The sequence below is a fragment of the Aythya ferina genome (genome assembly GCF_964211825.1).
Source record: "Aythya ferina genome assembly, chromosome: 11".
Classification (NCBI taxonomy): domain Eukaryota; kingdom Metazoa; phylum Chordata; class Aves; order Anseriformes; family Anatidae; genus Aythya; species Aythya ferina.
Window position 1 is genome coordinate 14,893,544 of NC_140307.1, and position 18,270 is coordinate 14,911,813.

At 37.9% G+C, this 18,270-nt stretch overlaps 1 protein-coding gene and 1 long non-coding RNA gene across 4 annotated transcripts in view; one reads left to right on the forward strand and one right to left on the reverse strand.

The window, feature by feature from the left end:
• Window positions 1–2,249: 2,249 nt before the first annotated feature.
• On the reverse strand, window positions 2,250–7,958 carry LOC311442438. The gene is made up of 3 exons (XR_014696646.1): window positions 7,769–7,958; window positions 6,623–6,792; window positions 2,250–5,618 (listed from the first exon to the last, which is right to left on the reverse strand). It is a non-coding gene; the product is annotated as an uncharacterized lncRNA (long non-coding RNA).
• Window positions 7,663–18,270, forward strand: part of VPS13C (vacuolar protein sorting 13 homolog C) — a 90,104-nt gene continuing 79,496 nt past the window's right edge. For 2 of the 3 annotated variants that reach the window (XM_084531649.1, XM_084531651.1), the window contains exons 1-7: window positions 7,663–7,841; window positions 9,146–9,189; window positions 11,212–11,254; window positions 12,097–12,192; window positions 13,009–13,110; window positions 15,460–15,522; window positions 17,480–17,545. In XM_084531649.1, the coding sequence (XP_084387775.1) occupies window positions 7,742–7,841; window positions 9,146–9,189; window positions 11,212–11,254; window positions 12,097–12,192; window positions 13,009–13,110; window positions 15,460–15,522; window positions 17,480–17,545 (514 nt within the window). In that variant the 5' untranslated portion in view covers window positions 7,663–7,741. The remainder of the gene's footprint in view (window positions 7,842–9,145; window positions 9,190–11,211; window positions 11,255–12,096; window positions 12,193–13,008; window positions 13,111–15,459; window positions 15,523–17,479; window positions 17,546–18,270) is intronic. The other variant, XM_084531650.1, reaches the window with a different exon arrangement.

Sequence of the window (18,270 nt, forward strand, 5' to 3'; positions counted from 1 at the left end):
GCCTCCGGGCTTATGGTGCTGGAGGCAAGCAGCACACCCTAAGTAGGGTTCAGCCTGGATTTTAATTTGATGTGGAGGGTTATGAGTTGTAGTGCTGTTAACTACTTCTGGGAGTTCCTCCTCAACTTTATTCCTAAATCACACAGATGATTTAAACTTCAGAAGTGATTCTGAGCTAAATCAGAGACAGAGGTACTCAGCCAGCCAGGCACCAGTCTTCTGCAGGGTATTGCCTCCCCTGACAGTTTCAATTCCTCCTGTTTGAACTGGCCACCCACATAATTTGGGCACCACAGAGCTCAGTTTGACATAATCTATGTGAGATTTTCCATAGAGCTGAGGTCAATTCTGCTGGCATTGTATCTGATCATATCACTTTTACCCTTGCATTTCTCTACAATGCTTGTTGTTCTGAGATACACATTTGAACTGACAGAATAATTAAAAATCATTGCTACAGGACTTATGCTTTTGTGTGCTGGCTCTTTCAACATTCTGTAATGGAGATCACTGGGAACAGCTCATGTCTGGGCTTTTCCTGAAAAGCTGCCAATTCTACTTCTCTGTACTTTCTGCCTTAGATATTCTGACTTTCTCCACCGTCTTTACTAAAAACTGAAGTAAAGTTTTTCTATGGACTTTGGCCTGAATTCACATTGCTCACAATCACTTCTGTATGTGGTCACCCAGTTCTCCAGTCCATGCCCACTTTTTAAATAATGTCAACTCTCCAGAGCTTTATCTTTTGTTGTTCAGTTTATAATGTCTGACAGTTCTTGTATAGTGAAGTGTTTCCCTTCCTGACCTCAGGGCAAGGAAACAGTATTCCTGCTTCAGTCACATTGCACTGGCACGTGGCTTAGTCACACTGCAGCTACAGATCCCTGGATGAGGTCATCAAACGGTCTGATGAAAAGTGACGGCTGTGCTAACATCTGCAGTAATATGAGGAACTACGCAGGCTTTTGGGGAACAAAAAACAAAGCAAAACTGGTTTCTTTTACCTGGCACATGTCAACTCTTGTGACTCTTACTGACCATTCCTGACTTTTACAGCAGAACCATCTTACAAAAGATAGTGAAATAATGCCTGTCTTCAAATTCTTGGAGTTGTTACAACTTTCATATTCTATTTTTACACTTACAAATTTACTGATTTTAAGGCCTCATCAAAAAGAAAAAAATATTGATTCTAAGTTCATTTGTTTTTAGTTGCCATGTCCTCAGATGTCAAAAAGAGGCAAGTTTCAGCAGGTGAACTCAGCACTTTCTGAGTTCACAGGCATTCAAAAGCATTTTACAAACTTTCACGTGAGACTTAATGATTTCACTTACAACAAATCTGACAGACAACACTAAGACGTTCCTGCTGAGATGGGTAGAAAGACCTCTCTCCAAAATTAGGAGCATACTTGCTCATGAATATGCCCATGGCGTGCGATGATGGATTGCCTCGCAGGGTCTTGTGGACTCGTGACCTTGATGACTGTTACTCCTGGCTGACTCTGGAACTGGTGTAATGCACTAGCAAATAAGGCATCCTATATTAATGTTTCCAGCCTCAACTAAGATTCTGAAAACTTTAGGGCATCTTATAAATAGATTCTGTAAAAAGTAGGTGATGGTGAAGATTTTTGATTTCCTGTTGCTTAGATATTTTTTTTTTTTAACCAAAACTGTCTAGTTCAGAAATGTCTGGAGTTAGGGTGCCTTCTGTGAGAAGAAAGAAAGTCTTGTTCTTGATTTTCTGAGTTCATAGTAAGTGGGATATTTGGTAATTTTCTTTACTTTATAATATAAAGACTGACCTACATCTGGAAAATTAATAACTCTTAATAAACAAAGGGTATTATAACTGCAACACCCTACTGTTCTTCTCTTAGCACTTTCCAAAGCAAACTTCAGCTGATAATAAGTAAGTGATTGTGCTACCTTCCAGCATCCCATTTCTTCAAAACCAGTCAACACTTTTCCAAAAAAGCCGCTCATAAAATTTATCTTGAACAATTCTATCATTTAGTGAGTTTTGCTGGAGAACTGTTCCAACATGCAAGTTAATGTGCAAATAACTGAAATTGTTCTCAAGTGAAATGGTTTGTTTTTGTATTCATAGATATTCATATGGGCTTTCACAATGAGTAAGTTCAAATTCTTACCAAGTGAATAAAATTATGCTTATCATTCGAAAGCAAGTATGTTTGGTCCAGACTGGACTATTATTGCTTCTTTCCCCACTCAAAGGCAACATATTCACTGAAACAAGTTCATTTTTATTTCAGGCAATTTTCTTACATAGCCAGTGGCTTTTTCATCTTCACAGCACATCACCGAAGAAAAAAGCTATGACTTCCAGAAATACCATCAAATAAAGTCCTCATAAAAAATTAAGTTAAGTTCCTTTTATGATGCAACTTAGCTGCTTTTTTGAAGATTCCCTGGCTCGGGATAAAAGATATCAGTAATTTATAATTCAAATCTCAGTTGGTATGACATACATGTGATCAACACTGATCAGAAAGACCGATCCTCTTGGCTTAGACATTTCACACAAAAAATGCAAGTTCTAATTAACAAATGTCCTAGACACAGATAGTACAGCAGATCATGGAAATGATTCTTTGAACTCCCTTGAAAACCACCTGTCATAATAAGATTGTATGTGTATCCTCATTTGCAGATACAACATTATTTCTTAGCATGTGGGATCTATGCAGTATTTGTTCTTTTGTAATCACATGAAAGCTGTGAAGAGCTTTGGGTCTAAGCTTTGAACAAAGAACAGTCAATAGGATTGTCATTTTTTAAATCCAGATTTTCTCTGAAGACTTGTTCATAGTATGAAGAGAGGCTTGTCCTGGAGTATAATGAGAAAGGGTGTGTATCTATTTATTCAGAAACAGAAGTGGCATTTTTATATGCAAAAATTACAACTACTTTGTTAGAATTTAGACATCTAGTTTAAAATTATTCTGAGAAACAAAACTGGGGTTTCTCCAAAGAGTTGAAGGTATTTTTATTAATAAGCTTTGTCCCTGTGCAAAACAGCTGTGCCTTGGCAAAAGTAGCTGAAGTTAACACTAGCTTCTTATACTGACACTCTTCCATTTGCTTATCAATTAGTTCTTCTATTTTTGCGCCTGGGAAAATCTTTTATGTTTTATTGTTCTGTCACAGAAAGGAAAAGGACACACTGAAACAGCATCACAGTTTTTTTGCAGATACTAATTCTCCCACGTTCTCCACTGAGAACTGGAAGCTTCCAGCTGTCACAAGGAAAAAAGGGAAAGGAGATTACTATATATTGGCATCTTCTTAGTGTTTCAACCATCTTAATATATTGTGTTATGCTGGGTTTACTCATTCCTAATGTATTTGAGATACGTGTTGCAAAAATTCCCAATATTGATCTTAGGAAATTATTACCTAGCTGGTTGTAAGGCAATTTGGGTGTTTTTAGTGCAAAAATATTGTTAATATAAAAATTTAACATAATAAAATAAACACAACAATATCATATTGTATTATATCCATGGAATACTGTAGGTTTTTTTAGATAAAGGAGGATGGTAAAATTATCAGTACTGATTTCTTGCATCTATTAAGTCCAAAAATGTGTCTTAAGTATATAGTTACTTCTTCTGACACTGTTACAGTAAAAAATTACATCATGGGAGATTCGCAGTAGCTAAAAGGTATTAAACAAACAAACAAACAAAACAACAAAAACCAAAAAACTCAGAATCAGAGTGAAGAAGGAACAAGTTGCTCATGGATACTGTGGTGTAACCATTTTTGGACATTTTCAAAACTTGTACAGACAAGGCTTTTGGCAACCTGATCTAACTCATCAGAAAATCCTCTAATCTCTGTGTGGTTTGTGATGAAGAGAGTTGATGCCACATTACTTGGCTGATTTCCCAACTGCTAACAGGCATATACTCTGTTTAGTGAGGTACAGTGGATAAAATTTGCCATCTGTTCACTTGCCAACAGTCAGATGGTAGGAGCTGGAGATTTTGTAATATTAATGCAGTAAAATAAGAGAAGAAAGCTTGGTTATTGAGCAATCAGTCCATGTACCCACCTCAGATTAGCATTATGCTGTGACAATCATTTATTTATATGTACAAAATTGTGTAATAGGCAACACCAAGCAAATATTTGTTGTTACAATGTGAAGGTCTATTCACAAAACTGAAGCTTTAAACTTTAAACTTTCAATACAGATTTTCTGTGTTTTTTTTTTTTTTTTTTTTTTTTTACAGTTTTACCTCAGGGATTTGAGCAAATCTTGCCATGTAAATAAGTTTTGCTACAGTACTGTATTTCTGTTTTCTTTTTACGAAATCATTATGCAGTGATGGAGTCATCAGATCCTTCTATTTAATGAAATGCTACCATAATACACAAAGAGCATGTTTTCATGAATTTCAGCTGAGTGAAACTGGTGATTCCATTCACATTTATCAAGTCAGTCATGTCTATTCAATGTTGGTATTTAGAAAAAATAGGCAAAATGCATGTTTTTTCCTGAAGTGAATGAACATCATCTGTGTATTCAATGAATGGTAAGCAAATACCAAAGTTTCTGCTTGTCCTGTATCTGTTCTTCTAGATACAGAACTCATACGTCATGTAACTTTTTTTTTTTTTTTTTTTCATTTTGGTCTGTTTACCTTTTTCATTGAGAACACAGAAGGAATGGTACCTACCAACACGCAAGAGGTGCATTAATGTCATTCTTGAGTGGCATCCTATCTGCAAGGGAGGCTCACGAAGACTACCAAAGGACTGTTTGGTAATAAAGGTGCAAAATTATGCATCTTTATTTACCAGAAATACCTCAGTAATTTGAAGTAACTGCATATATATCTATGGTTGATAAAATATTAAAACTGCCTTCTTTACAGATCATCCATTCATAATTCCATCCTGTTTCCCCTTTATGTTTTTAATACATGTAGATTTTACTTAAACAGAATATTTGATGCAGACTTGGCTTTCTGGGGCTTTTTTTCCAGGTGAAATCACATTATTTTGTGAGCAATTTTTGTTCCACTAGGCCACATATTTCTGTTTGTTAGGGAAGCATGTTTGTAAAGAGCAATAGTAATTTCATTTACTCAAATGCATGCTTTAACAAGATGATTTTCAAAAGTCATTTTGGTTAATTAGGAAGTGATTTGACCACATACAAGCTGTTTTCTTCTTTTTTTTTCCCAAATAATCCATAGTTGTGATAAATTGATCTTCGTTTTTTTGCTGTGCAGAAATCATTATGACTGTTATGAAATGCAGAGAAAATGGATATATCATCGTGTTTATGTTCCACAATTGTTATAGAGAACATATAGCCACTGATTTGCACAATTGTTCTTATATACTTTGATATAAGAGCATAAGCTGTTGTTAGCTGTTGCTCAAAACTTATTTATTCTGTCATGGTTTATATATAAAAAGAGTAGTAAGTGAAGGTGTTTTAAAGCTTGATAAAAATGATCACAAATGGAGGTTTGTTACCTAACAGCAGGAGCTCTGTGCACAATTTTGCATCTTGTTTTCTTGCATTGACGATTCCCTGTAATACAAGTGGATTTGATGGATTTGAACAGCCAATACTGCACAAAAGAACAAAAAAAAAAGAAAAAAGAAAAAAATTATTTTTATATAGTTTCTATAACTTTCATAATTAGCAATTTGTCTTTGTGTCTTAAGTTAAACAGAGCTTAAAATGAGAATTTGATCATTTTTGGCTAAAAGTCCCCCCTCTGTTTCAAACATGCAGAAATGCAGAAATCAATCACATGGCAAACAAGTTTTAGGCCATTATGGAAGATAAGTTGCATCAACATGCTACTTATTAATGTTTAACCTTATTAAGGTTGAAAAAAATAACTTGGCGTTGACTTTGGAAAACAGAAATAATGGTATGAATGGCTAGAATTCTCAGAAAGAACAAAAATGGCACTAACAACTAAATATAAAACCAATTTATCCAAATATAGGCGGAGACCAGTCTTGCAAAAGGGCTAGAATATGCACCTATGTTTTTGACTAATACAGTGACAATTAATAAAGCATCTGTCAGTGCTTTTATAAGAACTGCCACAGTACACATGAGGGAACAGACATCCAGTGTGCACTGATATGTCATTGTGATTAGTAGTGGGGTGCTTATGGAAAAATACAAGAAGGTATTCTTGTATTATTCTTTCCAATTATGAACCTCCCCAGGATTTCCATGTGTCTCCAGCACACAGTGATATGACTTCCCCAGTCAAATCATGTGGATCATTGTGTTTAACAGCCATTGTCAGCCTGAACTTTGGTCTTAGTGGCATAAGGGTATGCCTTATGCACTGAATCTTTAATGTTGAAAAATTTTTGCAGAGAATGTGGGCACATATATTTACAGCAATGTGCAGATGTGGCATGTATCTCTTAGAATGTTAAATAAGGTGTCAAATAGAGAATCTTCTTGTGTTGCTTGCATGCTCTGGGCTGCAGTCTGTGCTCTACTGCATATTTCGCAAACCAAAAAATGCATTTGACAGATAACTTTAGGTATTGTACTGTAGTCCCCCTGAAATTTAAAGTTCTACTCTACCACCAACATGGTTACCTGCAGATTTACCACACAGGGCTGCATGTTCTCATCTACTTCCTCCGTAGTGGCATCAACTCCCTGAAGGATGCATTTTTCAGGATCAACATTCTTGTTTGTGTTCCCTGTCTGCCACTATTCATGTCACTTGGACAGCTAGATTAACAGCAATGATTTTTTTCCGTGCGCTGTAAAAACAAACCAGGTTCAGTCAAACCACAGCCAAAATGGTGGCTAGCATATCTCCTGAAGAAAGAGGTGGACAGGAAAGATGGCACCACTGCATCAGTGCTCAGTGCTCGCACTTACACGCTGTACCAGGCTGCACCTCAGGCACAGCACAGCTTTTCTCAGGGAAACTCTGGGCAGCTCTGGGAGGCCTCTGGGGCACCCTGGAGAGCCCTGTGAGGGCTCCAGGGGGTGTCTGAGCACACCCAGGGGCACTAGGAAGCGCTCAGGGTGAGCCAGGCAACACTGAGACACCCTGGAAGATTACAGCATGTACTGGGAGGCCTCCACTGCTCTCTGCAGTCCAGTGGGGGTCCCAGGCAGCCTGAAGGGGTACAGGTAGGCACTGGGGACCTTTTGAGGCCTCCACCACGTCCTAGAAAGGCTCTACGGGACGCTAGATGATCCTGGCAAGTGCCCGGAGCTCTTACAGCTCACTGGGAGGCCACTAGTGCTCTTTCGAGTGCACTGAGGGCCTCGGGAGGCCTCTGGAGCAAACTGGGAGGCACCTGAAGAGCAGAGGGGGCACCAGATAGCACCGCAGGGCCACGGGTGGCCTCAGGGCTGTGCTGGGAGGCCTCAAGGACATCCCAGAGGGCACTGGGGGCCACTGCAAGGCCCTCATGGGGACCTAGAGCGCCCGCGGAGACCCCAGTAGCCTCGCAGGCACTTCGGAGCTGACTGGAGGCTGGCGGGAGGCGCGCAGCGCGCTCTGACAGGGCTTCACGGCACCCCCGCGCGGCCCCGCCAGGACGAGGCGCGCGCCCCTGCGCGGCCCCGGCGGCCTGCGCCCCGCCCCGCCACGTCACCTGCATGTCGGGAGCGCGCCCGGCGCCGCTCCGCGCTGAGCCCCGCCGCCCGCCCGCTCCCTCCGCTCCGCTCCCTCCTCTCCTCTCCGCCCCCCCCGCCATGGTGCTGGAGTCGGTGGTGGCCGACCTGCTGAACCGCTTCCTGGGCGACTATGTGGAAAACCTGGACAAGTCCCAGCTGAAGCTGGGCATATGGGGGGGTAAGGAGCCCGGTACTCTCACGGGGGGCGGCCGCTTCCTCACGCCGCAGCGGGTCCGGCCGCCCGCGACCCCTCTGAGGGGCGGGCGGGCCGGGGGCTGCAGCGGCGGAGCCTCCCTGCAGACGCTGCCCCGTGAGGGGCGGGCGCTCCGTGGGCCGCCGACCACTCCCTGAGGGGCGGGCGGGAGGGCAGCGGCTCCTCTCCCCCTTCTGCCCCCTCGGCCGTGAGGGGACGCCTGGGGGCTGCGCGCTCCCGTCCTCGGCGAGGGGCGGTGCCGTGAGGCGGGGGCTGCCCGTGCGGGGAGCCGAGGGGGGCTTGTGCCCCTTCCCCAGTCGTGTGTGGGGTCGGGGAGCCTCACGGCTGCGGCCATTTCCCGCTGAGGCGAGGCGCGGGTGGGCGCCGCTGGCCTCAGGGTGCTGCAGCCCGGCTCTGTGGAAAATAAAAACCCGTTTATTTTGGATTTCTTGTGAGCGTGCTTTGGGGTCTGCGTCTGGCATGGGGTAGCGAGGGGTGGTTTGAGCATGGTGGTGCTGCGAGGAGGGGGAGCCGGGGCTGCAGCGCAGGTGTGGGGTGCTCGGGGAGCTGTCTTTCACCTCCCATTTGAGTGCTCGAAGTCATGTACTGAACAAACAGTAATGGAATAAGGTGGTATAGGTGGTTTTGATGTACGTAGGGAACATTCAAGTTTGCCACATGATAAGCAAAGAGGATGCTGTTGAGGTACTGCCTGGAGAAGGCCTTACCTCCATCCCTTACATACATGAGGGAACAAGACTTTTCTCATTGGCATTAATTTTGTGGTTGCTACGTCAGGAGAAGTTAAGGTGCTTTTGGAAATAGCTGTGCAAGAATCCTTACATTTCATGGAACAGCCCGGGTTGGAAGGGATCTCAAAAGATCATCAAGCCCAACATTTCATGGGAAAAGGGAGCCCAAATGAGATTATCTAGCATCCTCTGCAATTCCAGCTTGAAAACATCTGGTGATGGGGTTTCCTTTTTGTGGTTCTACTATGCAGGCTTTTCCTGCTGTGTAAAATCATCAAAACCGAGATACCACTACAGAAACATGCTGGAATGTAAGCTGGTGATATTTCTGTAGTCTCTACCATCATTAAGTTTTGCCTGGGTAATCAGTGTTTAATAATTCATACAAAATTGCTGTTTATTATGCTCTTCTATAACTGCAGTCAGATTTTCAGATTTTATCCACGTGTATTTGGGAGAGTTGCAGTTTTGTTCCTTGTTTCAACTTCTATGGCACAGTAGTTGAAATAACTTACTGTACTTTTTTCTTCTATGTAGGTAACGTAGCACTTGACAATTTACAAATAAAGGAGAATGCATTAGTAAGTATTACGTTAATTTTAAAGTGGTATTAATGGGTCCTGGGACTACTTATTATAGTCTAGTTTTACACAGTATGCCTTCTTTACTGGTTATTCAAAGTAGGTACTTGGTTAACAGGTTCTATTTTTGCTAATGTTATTGAAAAAAAAAAAAAAAAGAAAAGCTATGGGTTAAATCATTAGTATGCTCCTGAGAAGAGAACACTGATTCTGAGAAATTAGTAGTAGAGGTTTGAATTGATGCGTTGTGCATATGTGCATACGTAACGCATTCTAATGTTTGAGGCTTGAAATGATAAAAAATTAAATAAGATATTGGTGCATTTTTGTTAAAATTTCAGTCTTCTAGTACAACTTAAAGGATTTATTTTCCTCAGTGATTGCTGCTGCATTATTATACTTCCACGTGAAATTTCTTTTAAAATACCAAAAGCTGATCTTGCCTGTTGCTTCTTAGTTTATAATCTTGAGGTATTTTCAGCACATCATTTTTTTTTCCTTAATATCAAACCCCAGTGCTCTTATTGTCTTTAATGTCTGTAAATCAGTTGTCTTTAAAAAAAAACAACAAAAACAAACAAACAAAAAAAAACATTAAAATGCCTTTAATTTCTAGCATTTTCCTTCATTTTTTTCCCTCTTGAGTTTAATCTTCAGAAAACTCATTCTTCAAGGTCAAACTTATGGTCCAGTTGTATCAGCAGGCCAAACTGAGCTAGTCCCTCTCGGAAATCAGCTGTGGGTCCTAAGTACAGTATCAAATTGGGTAGATGTAGTAGCTGGTACCTGCATTTATTTCACTGCTTCTGGTTCTGTCAAGAGCAGAGATCTTTCTTTGCTCTCACAGTTTGTTTCAACCTCTTTCCATACCTGTTCATACTACTAAAGACCAAGTGTAGAGATAAAAATATTCAAAGTGAGTCTGTTTTCGCTTACTCTTTTGATATATTTTAATGACAAATTAAAGCTGACAAGAAAACTTCCAGTTAAGCTTTATTATTATTTTTTAATATTTTAACAATAACTAGACTTTTAAGATTTAGCCTCCTGCAGGAAAAAAATAGAAAGAAATATTTAAGAGTTCCAAAAGAGTGGTCATCACTGAGAATATAAAGCATATGGAAATATTTCTAGGAATATGTAGTCATAACCAGAAAAGGGTTGGAATGCTCCGTATTTTTTCAATTGTTTCTTGAAAGCACTAAACAAGAACAAGCCACAGAATTGTCGCTAGTTTTGTCAAATAAAGTTGTTTGATGTTAGACTCTTAATTATAGCTCAGAATGCTTTTTTAAAACCGGAAATCTGGCAGAGATGTTAACTGGGATATTAATCTTCTTTTGAGAGGAGCCTTGTTTAATACTTTTGAGCTGTTGGAAAAGCGGTTTTTAAGGCTGTTTTGTCATGTAGGAGAAGCGTTTGACATGTCTCATTTGAGAAAGCAGGTTTACTTTTTATAATCTTTGAGACTGAGAATTCATGGCTTTGGATTGTACTTAATTCATTTCAAAAGAATATTGAAGTGGAAGATCTAGAAAACACTACACTAAAATAGGGGAAGGAAATTCAGCAGCTGGGTACCAATTGGAAATTTTCTGTAAATCTTGTTGTTGAAGCTTTTAAAATATCTTAGTGCAATGCTTAGTATTTACTGATAATTAAAAAGAGAACACCTATTTGGCAAATCAAAAAAAATAAATTATATTCTCTTAGGTAAATAAAAATCTACTTCTTAGATAACCTTTGGAGCAAGGCATTATCAAAGTTGTAGGAGAGAACTGCTAGAAACGTGTGACTCCTCTGTTTTTAGGCTTTCTATAGGCCTAACCATATTTATGGATACCTGTGTTCACATGATTATTGTTAAATAATTAAAGCTATATCATATAGAGAACTGTTTCTGTTCTGGAATTTCAGTTTTGAGAGGGTAGTTTTATGAGAAGTCAGGATAATAATTTTGCTATATAAATCAGGTTACCTTCAGAATTCGTGTAGCTATTTAATACTTATTTTTCTTTATAGAGTGAACTGGATGTACCTTTTAGAATAAAAGTTGGTCAGATAGGTAAGTCTTTGTTTCAACGTGAATCTTAAAATTGAAGTTTTAACACCGCAATATGAGTCTTGCCTCAGAATTTCTTTTATAATTTTTTCTTCAGTGCTCTCTGTAATAGTGTTTGTTGTTGAAATTAGTGTTGATGTCTAATGTGACTGCACTAAATAAATCATAAAAAGTTATCTGCCTAACTTTCTTTGTGTAACTTTACAGTCTAGGTATGACAAACATGCCTGGGAGGTTCTTTTCAGGTATACGGATGATCAAGAGAGCTTTTTCTTATAACTTCAGTGTGTGTGATCCTTTAAAGGAAAGATAAGGAATATGAAGAAATTAAGAAAGATTCCCAAAAAAATGGCAAACATGCCAAGCGTTTAGGAACTCTTAGTTAAATGTTGTTAAAAATTGATTCCCTTGAGGTCAGCATTGCTTTTTTCACATAAAATGTTTGTTGGAGATGAATATATTGTATTTCTTCTTATATTTTCCTGGGAAAATCATATTAACCCCAGCAAATTAAACTCCAGTCACAATTCCAGATTTTGATCTTGACTATTTGGACTCAAACACCATCTTTGTACTTAAATCTATTGCTTTTATTTTCTCTTCATGCATTTTTTAACTTCACAGGTTTTATATGCCCATCCAGTTTCTCTTCATTTTCTAAATTGTTTAGGACATGAATGAAGATAAGGGGCTAATACCCTGTATTGCCAGAGTTACTGTTCAGGCTAAGCATAGCATACATTTTGATGTAACTTTTTTAATTTTTATTTATTTATATTATATATTTTATATATATATATATTATTATTATTTGATGTAACTTAACATTTATCTGCTTTATATAGATAAACTTACTCTGAAGATTCCTTGGAAGAACCTGTATGGTGAGGCAGTTGTTGCAACACTAGAAGGCTTATATCTTCTAATAGTTCCTGGAGCAAGTAAGTAAACTCCTCAACAACAGTTTAATAATGAAGGGGAGAAAAATATCTAAGGGTACTCGTTTATTCAAGTGCATAATAGCAATTACTTCATATAAGCTGCCATTTTTACTTTCTGTTCCTTTAGGGTGATTTCTACATGAAGTTCCTTTAGGGATTTCTAGATGAATGCTGGCAAATAAGTAGAAGAAGGGTGGGTTAAAGAGGGGAGCATGACCAAGATGATAAACGGTAGCTTTCATGAAAATCTTTGATTGTATCCATTTGAAGTTCAGTTTAACAGGTTTCCTCTGATGTATGCTTATCCTGAATCCATTCTTCTGGCATGGTTTAGATCTTTTGACTGTTGCATGGTCTGTCTGCTTTTAACTTAGAGCAATCAAAAGTAGCCATTCCATTAGAAGTGATTTTTTTTGGGGGGGGTGGGAAGGGAAAAGGATCAGAGAACTTGATTTGTTTTCTCTGAAATCAGATGCTCTGTTGTATGAAGGAAACTTCCAAGTTGCTAGAGCATCACATGTATGTGATGTGAATTAAAACCTGTTGTATTACACAGATCACACTTGAAGGTCCGAGTACTCATGGAAACATCCTCTTGAAAAACAATGCTTAAACGCTGATGCAATCTTTTGTATTCTACTGTGTAAAAATACCAGTTTCTGAGGCGGTGTACAGGTTTCAGCATTCAGACATAGAATAGCCTTTGCTTCAAATGACATTTTGCAACATAATGCTCAATATTGTGCGCATTGCTTGATTATGCATTTATAAAATGTGATTTGTAAAAGGTTAAAGCTGTCCCAACTTGGTTTACAGGCATTAAATATGATGCAGAGAAGGAAGAAAAATACCTGCAAGATAATAAACAGAAGGAACTGGCAAGAATTGAAGAAGCCTTGCAGAAAGCGGCAGAAAAAGGTACTGAGTTAATAAGTCCTCCCCTGGAATTTGAGGACCTACTGTGCTGTGGAAAGCAAGTCCTATTGTTGTGATTGACTTTATAAATTAAGTGTCTAGCTAATCTTAGAATTGCTTACTATAGCATCATTGAATATCCTGAGTTGGAAGGAACCCACAAGGATTATTGAGTCCAACTCCTCCAGTTGGACTCTCTTGCTGCAGTGCTTTAAAAATCTTTTTGCTCTGAAACTTAAAGAGTGTTACTCATTTTGTTTATCATTCCTTTGTCCATTGGAAGTGAGAACTGGATTATCTGGCATGTTTTTTCTCTTAAAGATTTTGGGAAATAGGACCAAAGACAGCAACTACATTGCATGAGGCAAATGTATCTTGCTTTGGAGTTTTAGTAATGGATGTTTAATAACGTGTTCTAGACGAGCACAGGACATTCTTTGCTTAAAGGAAACTTTAAGGAGTTGTATTTAATTAATTTAATTAAATCAATTAATTAAATTGATTTAATTAAAATAATGTAATTAAAAAAATTATTTAATTTAAGGAGTAGTAAGGTTGGTAAATTTTCCACAAAAAATATCAACAATAATGCTTTCATTTCAGTTTCTGCTGTCTTATTCTGATGTACTGCATTTGGACTAGTTTAAAAAATGAGACTGTCTTGATGAGGTAGTAAGTAATGACACAAGAAAACAGTTGAACACAAAGACAGGAAACTAAGCAAAGCTGTGATGTAGATCATTAGAAATGTAAAATTTTCTAAGACTGGGTAAAAGAACTGATCATTTCAGCCCAGTTAGCTTTCTTTTTTTATTTATTTATTTTTTTTCCCCTCAAATAACTAATAGAATAACTGTGTAAATTAGGCTTGTTTGGACAGAGACCAACTTCAGAACCAATGACAGAATGACAGGTAGTGAAAACTTGCAATGCCGCAAGTCATTTGCCTTGCAAAATGTCCTGAAAATAAAATGACGCCTAGAACGCTTCGGGGGGGGGGGAAAAACAGTCCGTATTGTAGTCTCTTCTCTTGCTTTATTTTCCAGTTGCAGGACTCTAATGCCTTTTCCTGTTCTGGTAGTTTGAAATACACATTTGCATTTTCCTTCAGAGAGCAATTTGGCCATCTATATACAGCGAAGAAATAAGCTCTGATTTATTTCTTGTCTTTAGTATGCCAAAATGTGTGTGCGAGCTAAGACAAGCTCAGTTGGTGAATTTTGGAGCCATTAGTTCATACTGGAACAAGGGAATATCTGTAGAAGTTGTCCTCTGATTATAGAGGACTTGGATACTGTAGGAGCTGCAATATTTAAGCTGTTTTTATTTATTTTTTTTCTATCAGTAGCAATGTAATGTAGAGTCAATGCATCTGTAAGAAAAGTCAAAAGTTTTTTTTTTGATAAAAACGATACCTCAGTAGATTGACTTACCATGTGAAGAACTAGAATTAGATTCAGAGTCATGTTTTAGAAAGATGCAGTATTAAACTTTTGGCTTAGGGGTTAAAAAGCTAGAGGAATGTTCAAGTCAGATCATTTTAAATTGTGGTCATGCTGCAGCCTCATTCAGTGGTACAATAGCTTTGCAATTTGTGTGACCAGGTCTTGTGTTAGAATACTGTAGTCATGAGGACTTGTCTGGTTCTTGTATGAGCAGATCTCTTGCCTTTGCTAGGTACAAAGGTCTCGTGGTCCAAATTGCTCTGCTGTGCTGTAAACTCGTAAGAAATTCAGCTCTTCCTGTAGCTTTTAAGAGCTTGCAACAGCTGGTGAAAGTTGGAAAATACACCGAATAGAATATTTTCTCCATGAATTCTTAGCTTTTGTGACTGTTACTCAATTTACATTAGTAAGTGTACAATCTTAATTCAGTACTGTCATTTATTTGAGAATCAGTTGGTATAAACAGTCCTGGGGATATTTTCTTTCAACATACTATTCAAATGTTGAGCAAAACGGTCACGTCTCTGTGTGGTTGTAGTGTAATGGAGAAGTAATAGCCAGGTCTGCTGATACAAGCTGACAAAACATTTTCTGTTTTCCAAGCTATGCAAGTCTCTCATCGTCCAAACTCATTAATGGAGACCAAGGCTTGAAACCCTTGTCTTTTGCTGGATAGAAGTAAAATGAAAAGTACCTAATTTGCATCTGTAGATAGTCTTTGACACTAGATATTTCTGAAGTGGCTCTGGCTGTCAGATACTATACTATACTGTAAATGCTAACTTGACACATGAGTCTTACAAACTCGCCATTAATTCAAGAGCAGAATGTAACATTATATCAGGATCCAATTTCCTTCTATTAAACAAAATGCATTTTTCGGTTATTTGCTGCCATGTGGACCAAGGCACTCATTCACAAGATTCCTTGTATCGTTTGGAGAGTCTGATTTCCAAGGACACCAAGCCTGGTGGGTATGCATGGTTAATTGCAGTCTATGTTTTTAAAAACAAAAAAACCCAAAGCAGCCAAATTTAAAATGAGAAAACAAGATGTTGATGACTGTGAATTCAAGCGGAAACTTTGTGTGACTAGTCTTAGTTGAATTGAATGGCTGTTCAAGGAAATTAAGAGACCACTTAGAAAAATATCCATCGGCCATTTGGAGTTCAAGAATGTCAAAATACTGACAACATTCTGCTTTAGTTTTTAAATACTACTGTGTAGATATTTTGAGAACAGAGGGTAATTCGTAAGAAGTCTGGTCTAAAAAATACTGTAAGTTTAGGATGTCATGAAATAGTGGACAGGCAAAATGACTAATAGCAGAAAGAAGGCTTCTAGTATGTTTTTTTTTTTTTTTCCTTGGTTTTGTTTAATTTGATAGCTTTTAGACAAGGAAGCAGTTTCCGCTGAAATTCGCTGGAGCTGTTATGTTGTATCTGCTGCTGTTTTTTATCTTCTTGAACCAGATTTTCAGAATGTTACTCTTAGCTAAGAATACTTAGGGAGCTCTTATCTGAGTCAATGTGTAGAATGAGCTTTAAGCTTTATTGGACCATGTTCAGTCTCTCCATAGTAGTGGATGCACATAATTGAGCATAAACCCATGTTGCCTTAGTTTTGTCTAACATGCAAATGAAAGTCCGAGAACTACAAATTCAATACAAAGTGAAGTAAGCTGTCTTTTAACCTATCCTCTCCAGAGGGTTCCTTGTACCACTAAAAGGAACTATTCAAAAGAAAACATAATTTCTGTTTGGCATGGATTTTCTTCTTTGTGACTCCCCCTACATTTTTTTTATTTGTAGCATGGCCACCTTCTAAGTTCAAGACAGGTTGAAGTCTTGGCTGGCACTTCTTTCTCCTTTGTTTGAACAAGCATGCAAAGTACATCGAAATAAAGCTCTTCCCCTAAGTTAAATAGGCTATTGCACTTCTGTCTTGCTTTAGTAGGACACACCCTTCTTCTGCTGTAACCTTTTAAACGTTCTTTTTCCCCTTTATGGCCAGAAAGGAGAAAGAAACAATGCGACTCACCAAACTGGTTTTCTTTAGAAATACGGGGAAAAAAGAGCATTAACTTAATTTATGCTATGGTTGTGATATGTTTGACCATAATTAACATGTTAATATTAGAATTTAACTTCATATAAAAACGTTTAAATAATCATTATTTCTGTATGTGTTTTTTGTAGTTACTGTTGTTATTTCAGATTGCTTTTGTACCCAACTGTTGATTGTTGTGAGAATCTTACATTGATAAATGTTCTTTGGGTTTTCTTGTATGTCTTGAGTTTTTTAACTCGTAAATTTTACGCTTGTATAGTAGAAACCTCATCTGGATTTAAACTGAAGGTTTTCCCTTGTGCATATTGTTAGTTGTTAAGTTATGACAACTATGCCTTTTCCTTAAGTCATTAAATAAATAAATGCTTGGATTACAGAAAAGTTTATTCATCAGGGTTCTAGTAAGCAGTCATGCTTCTGTTTTCAGATCTTCTTTGTATGCAAGAGGCCTGACGGTATTTGCTGAGAAGCCTGGTGATCATTTGTAATTCCTCAAACTCACGAGATGTTGTATAAGGAATATTGAAATCTGAATTTAATGCCTTGACCTTACAATTGGCAGGACCCTCTCTTGATCCAGTGGAAATTTGTTTACATACTTAAAAGTTGTTACTGGCTTCTTGTTTTAGTGGGGCTTTAAACTTAAATGATGTTTAGCTTAAAAAAAAATAAAAAAAAAATAGCTGATGGCATCCTTAATGGCTATGCAATTCTTTAAAAGCTTTTAATGCATGCTTCTTCCTAAGTCACTTTACTTTAAGACAAGCTAAACTTTCTTCTGTCTTTTATTGTCTTGCATTTCTGCCTTACTAACTTGAATTTTATCCTTTTCCAAAAAATTGCTTGCGCTGAAAAAGGACGTAAGCGTAAAAAGTATAAAAAGCATTTTAAGAGACCCTTTAAAGGTCATGATCACTCAAAAGGTGGGTAAAATATATGGCTTTCAACTTATTAAAATACTATATTTCTGCATTATTTTGTTAGTTTCTCTTATTTTGTATAAGTTTCTCTTTCTTTAGCATCCACTGAAACTTCTTATTTTTCCCCTCCTTTTTGAAAGGGGGGACATAAATTGGAGAGAGACTTCTGTTGCTGTATATCCATTCTCTCTATCGAATAAGATTGAATTTAGTTCAGGTTAAGTGATTAACTTAGCTTAAATGATCACAGCATAATTCCACTATTGAACAAATGGAGTATTTCCTGGAGTATCTTTTTATTTTTCCCTATGGTAAGCAAGCTTTTTAATATTCTCAAGCAATGTCCTGTAAAAGGCTCTAGTGGACTGATCTTGTATTGTGCAAGTATCACCTTCATCAGATTATTCTAAGATATTTTGTACTGAATTACACCTTCATATCTATTTGAAAGATACTTATTTGTTGAAACTCACAGTTAATTGCAGAGGTGCTTTTAAGAGAGAACCTTTTACCTTAGAAGGAGTGAGGAGATGTATCTTAAAAATAAAAATGAAACTGGAGCTTGCTGTAAGCTGAACTGTCGTCACTGAAACTTAAACATAAATTTTCCTATGGTTGTGTTATGTGCACACAGCTAATAGCACATCTTCAGAACATAGATGTACAGAAAAGGAAAACATCTGAAAAACTAAAGACTGAAGTGTTAAGTTTTCACATCAGAATAAGCA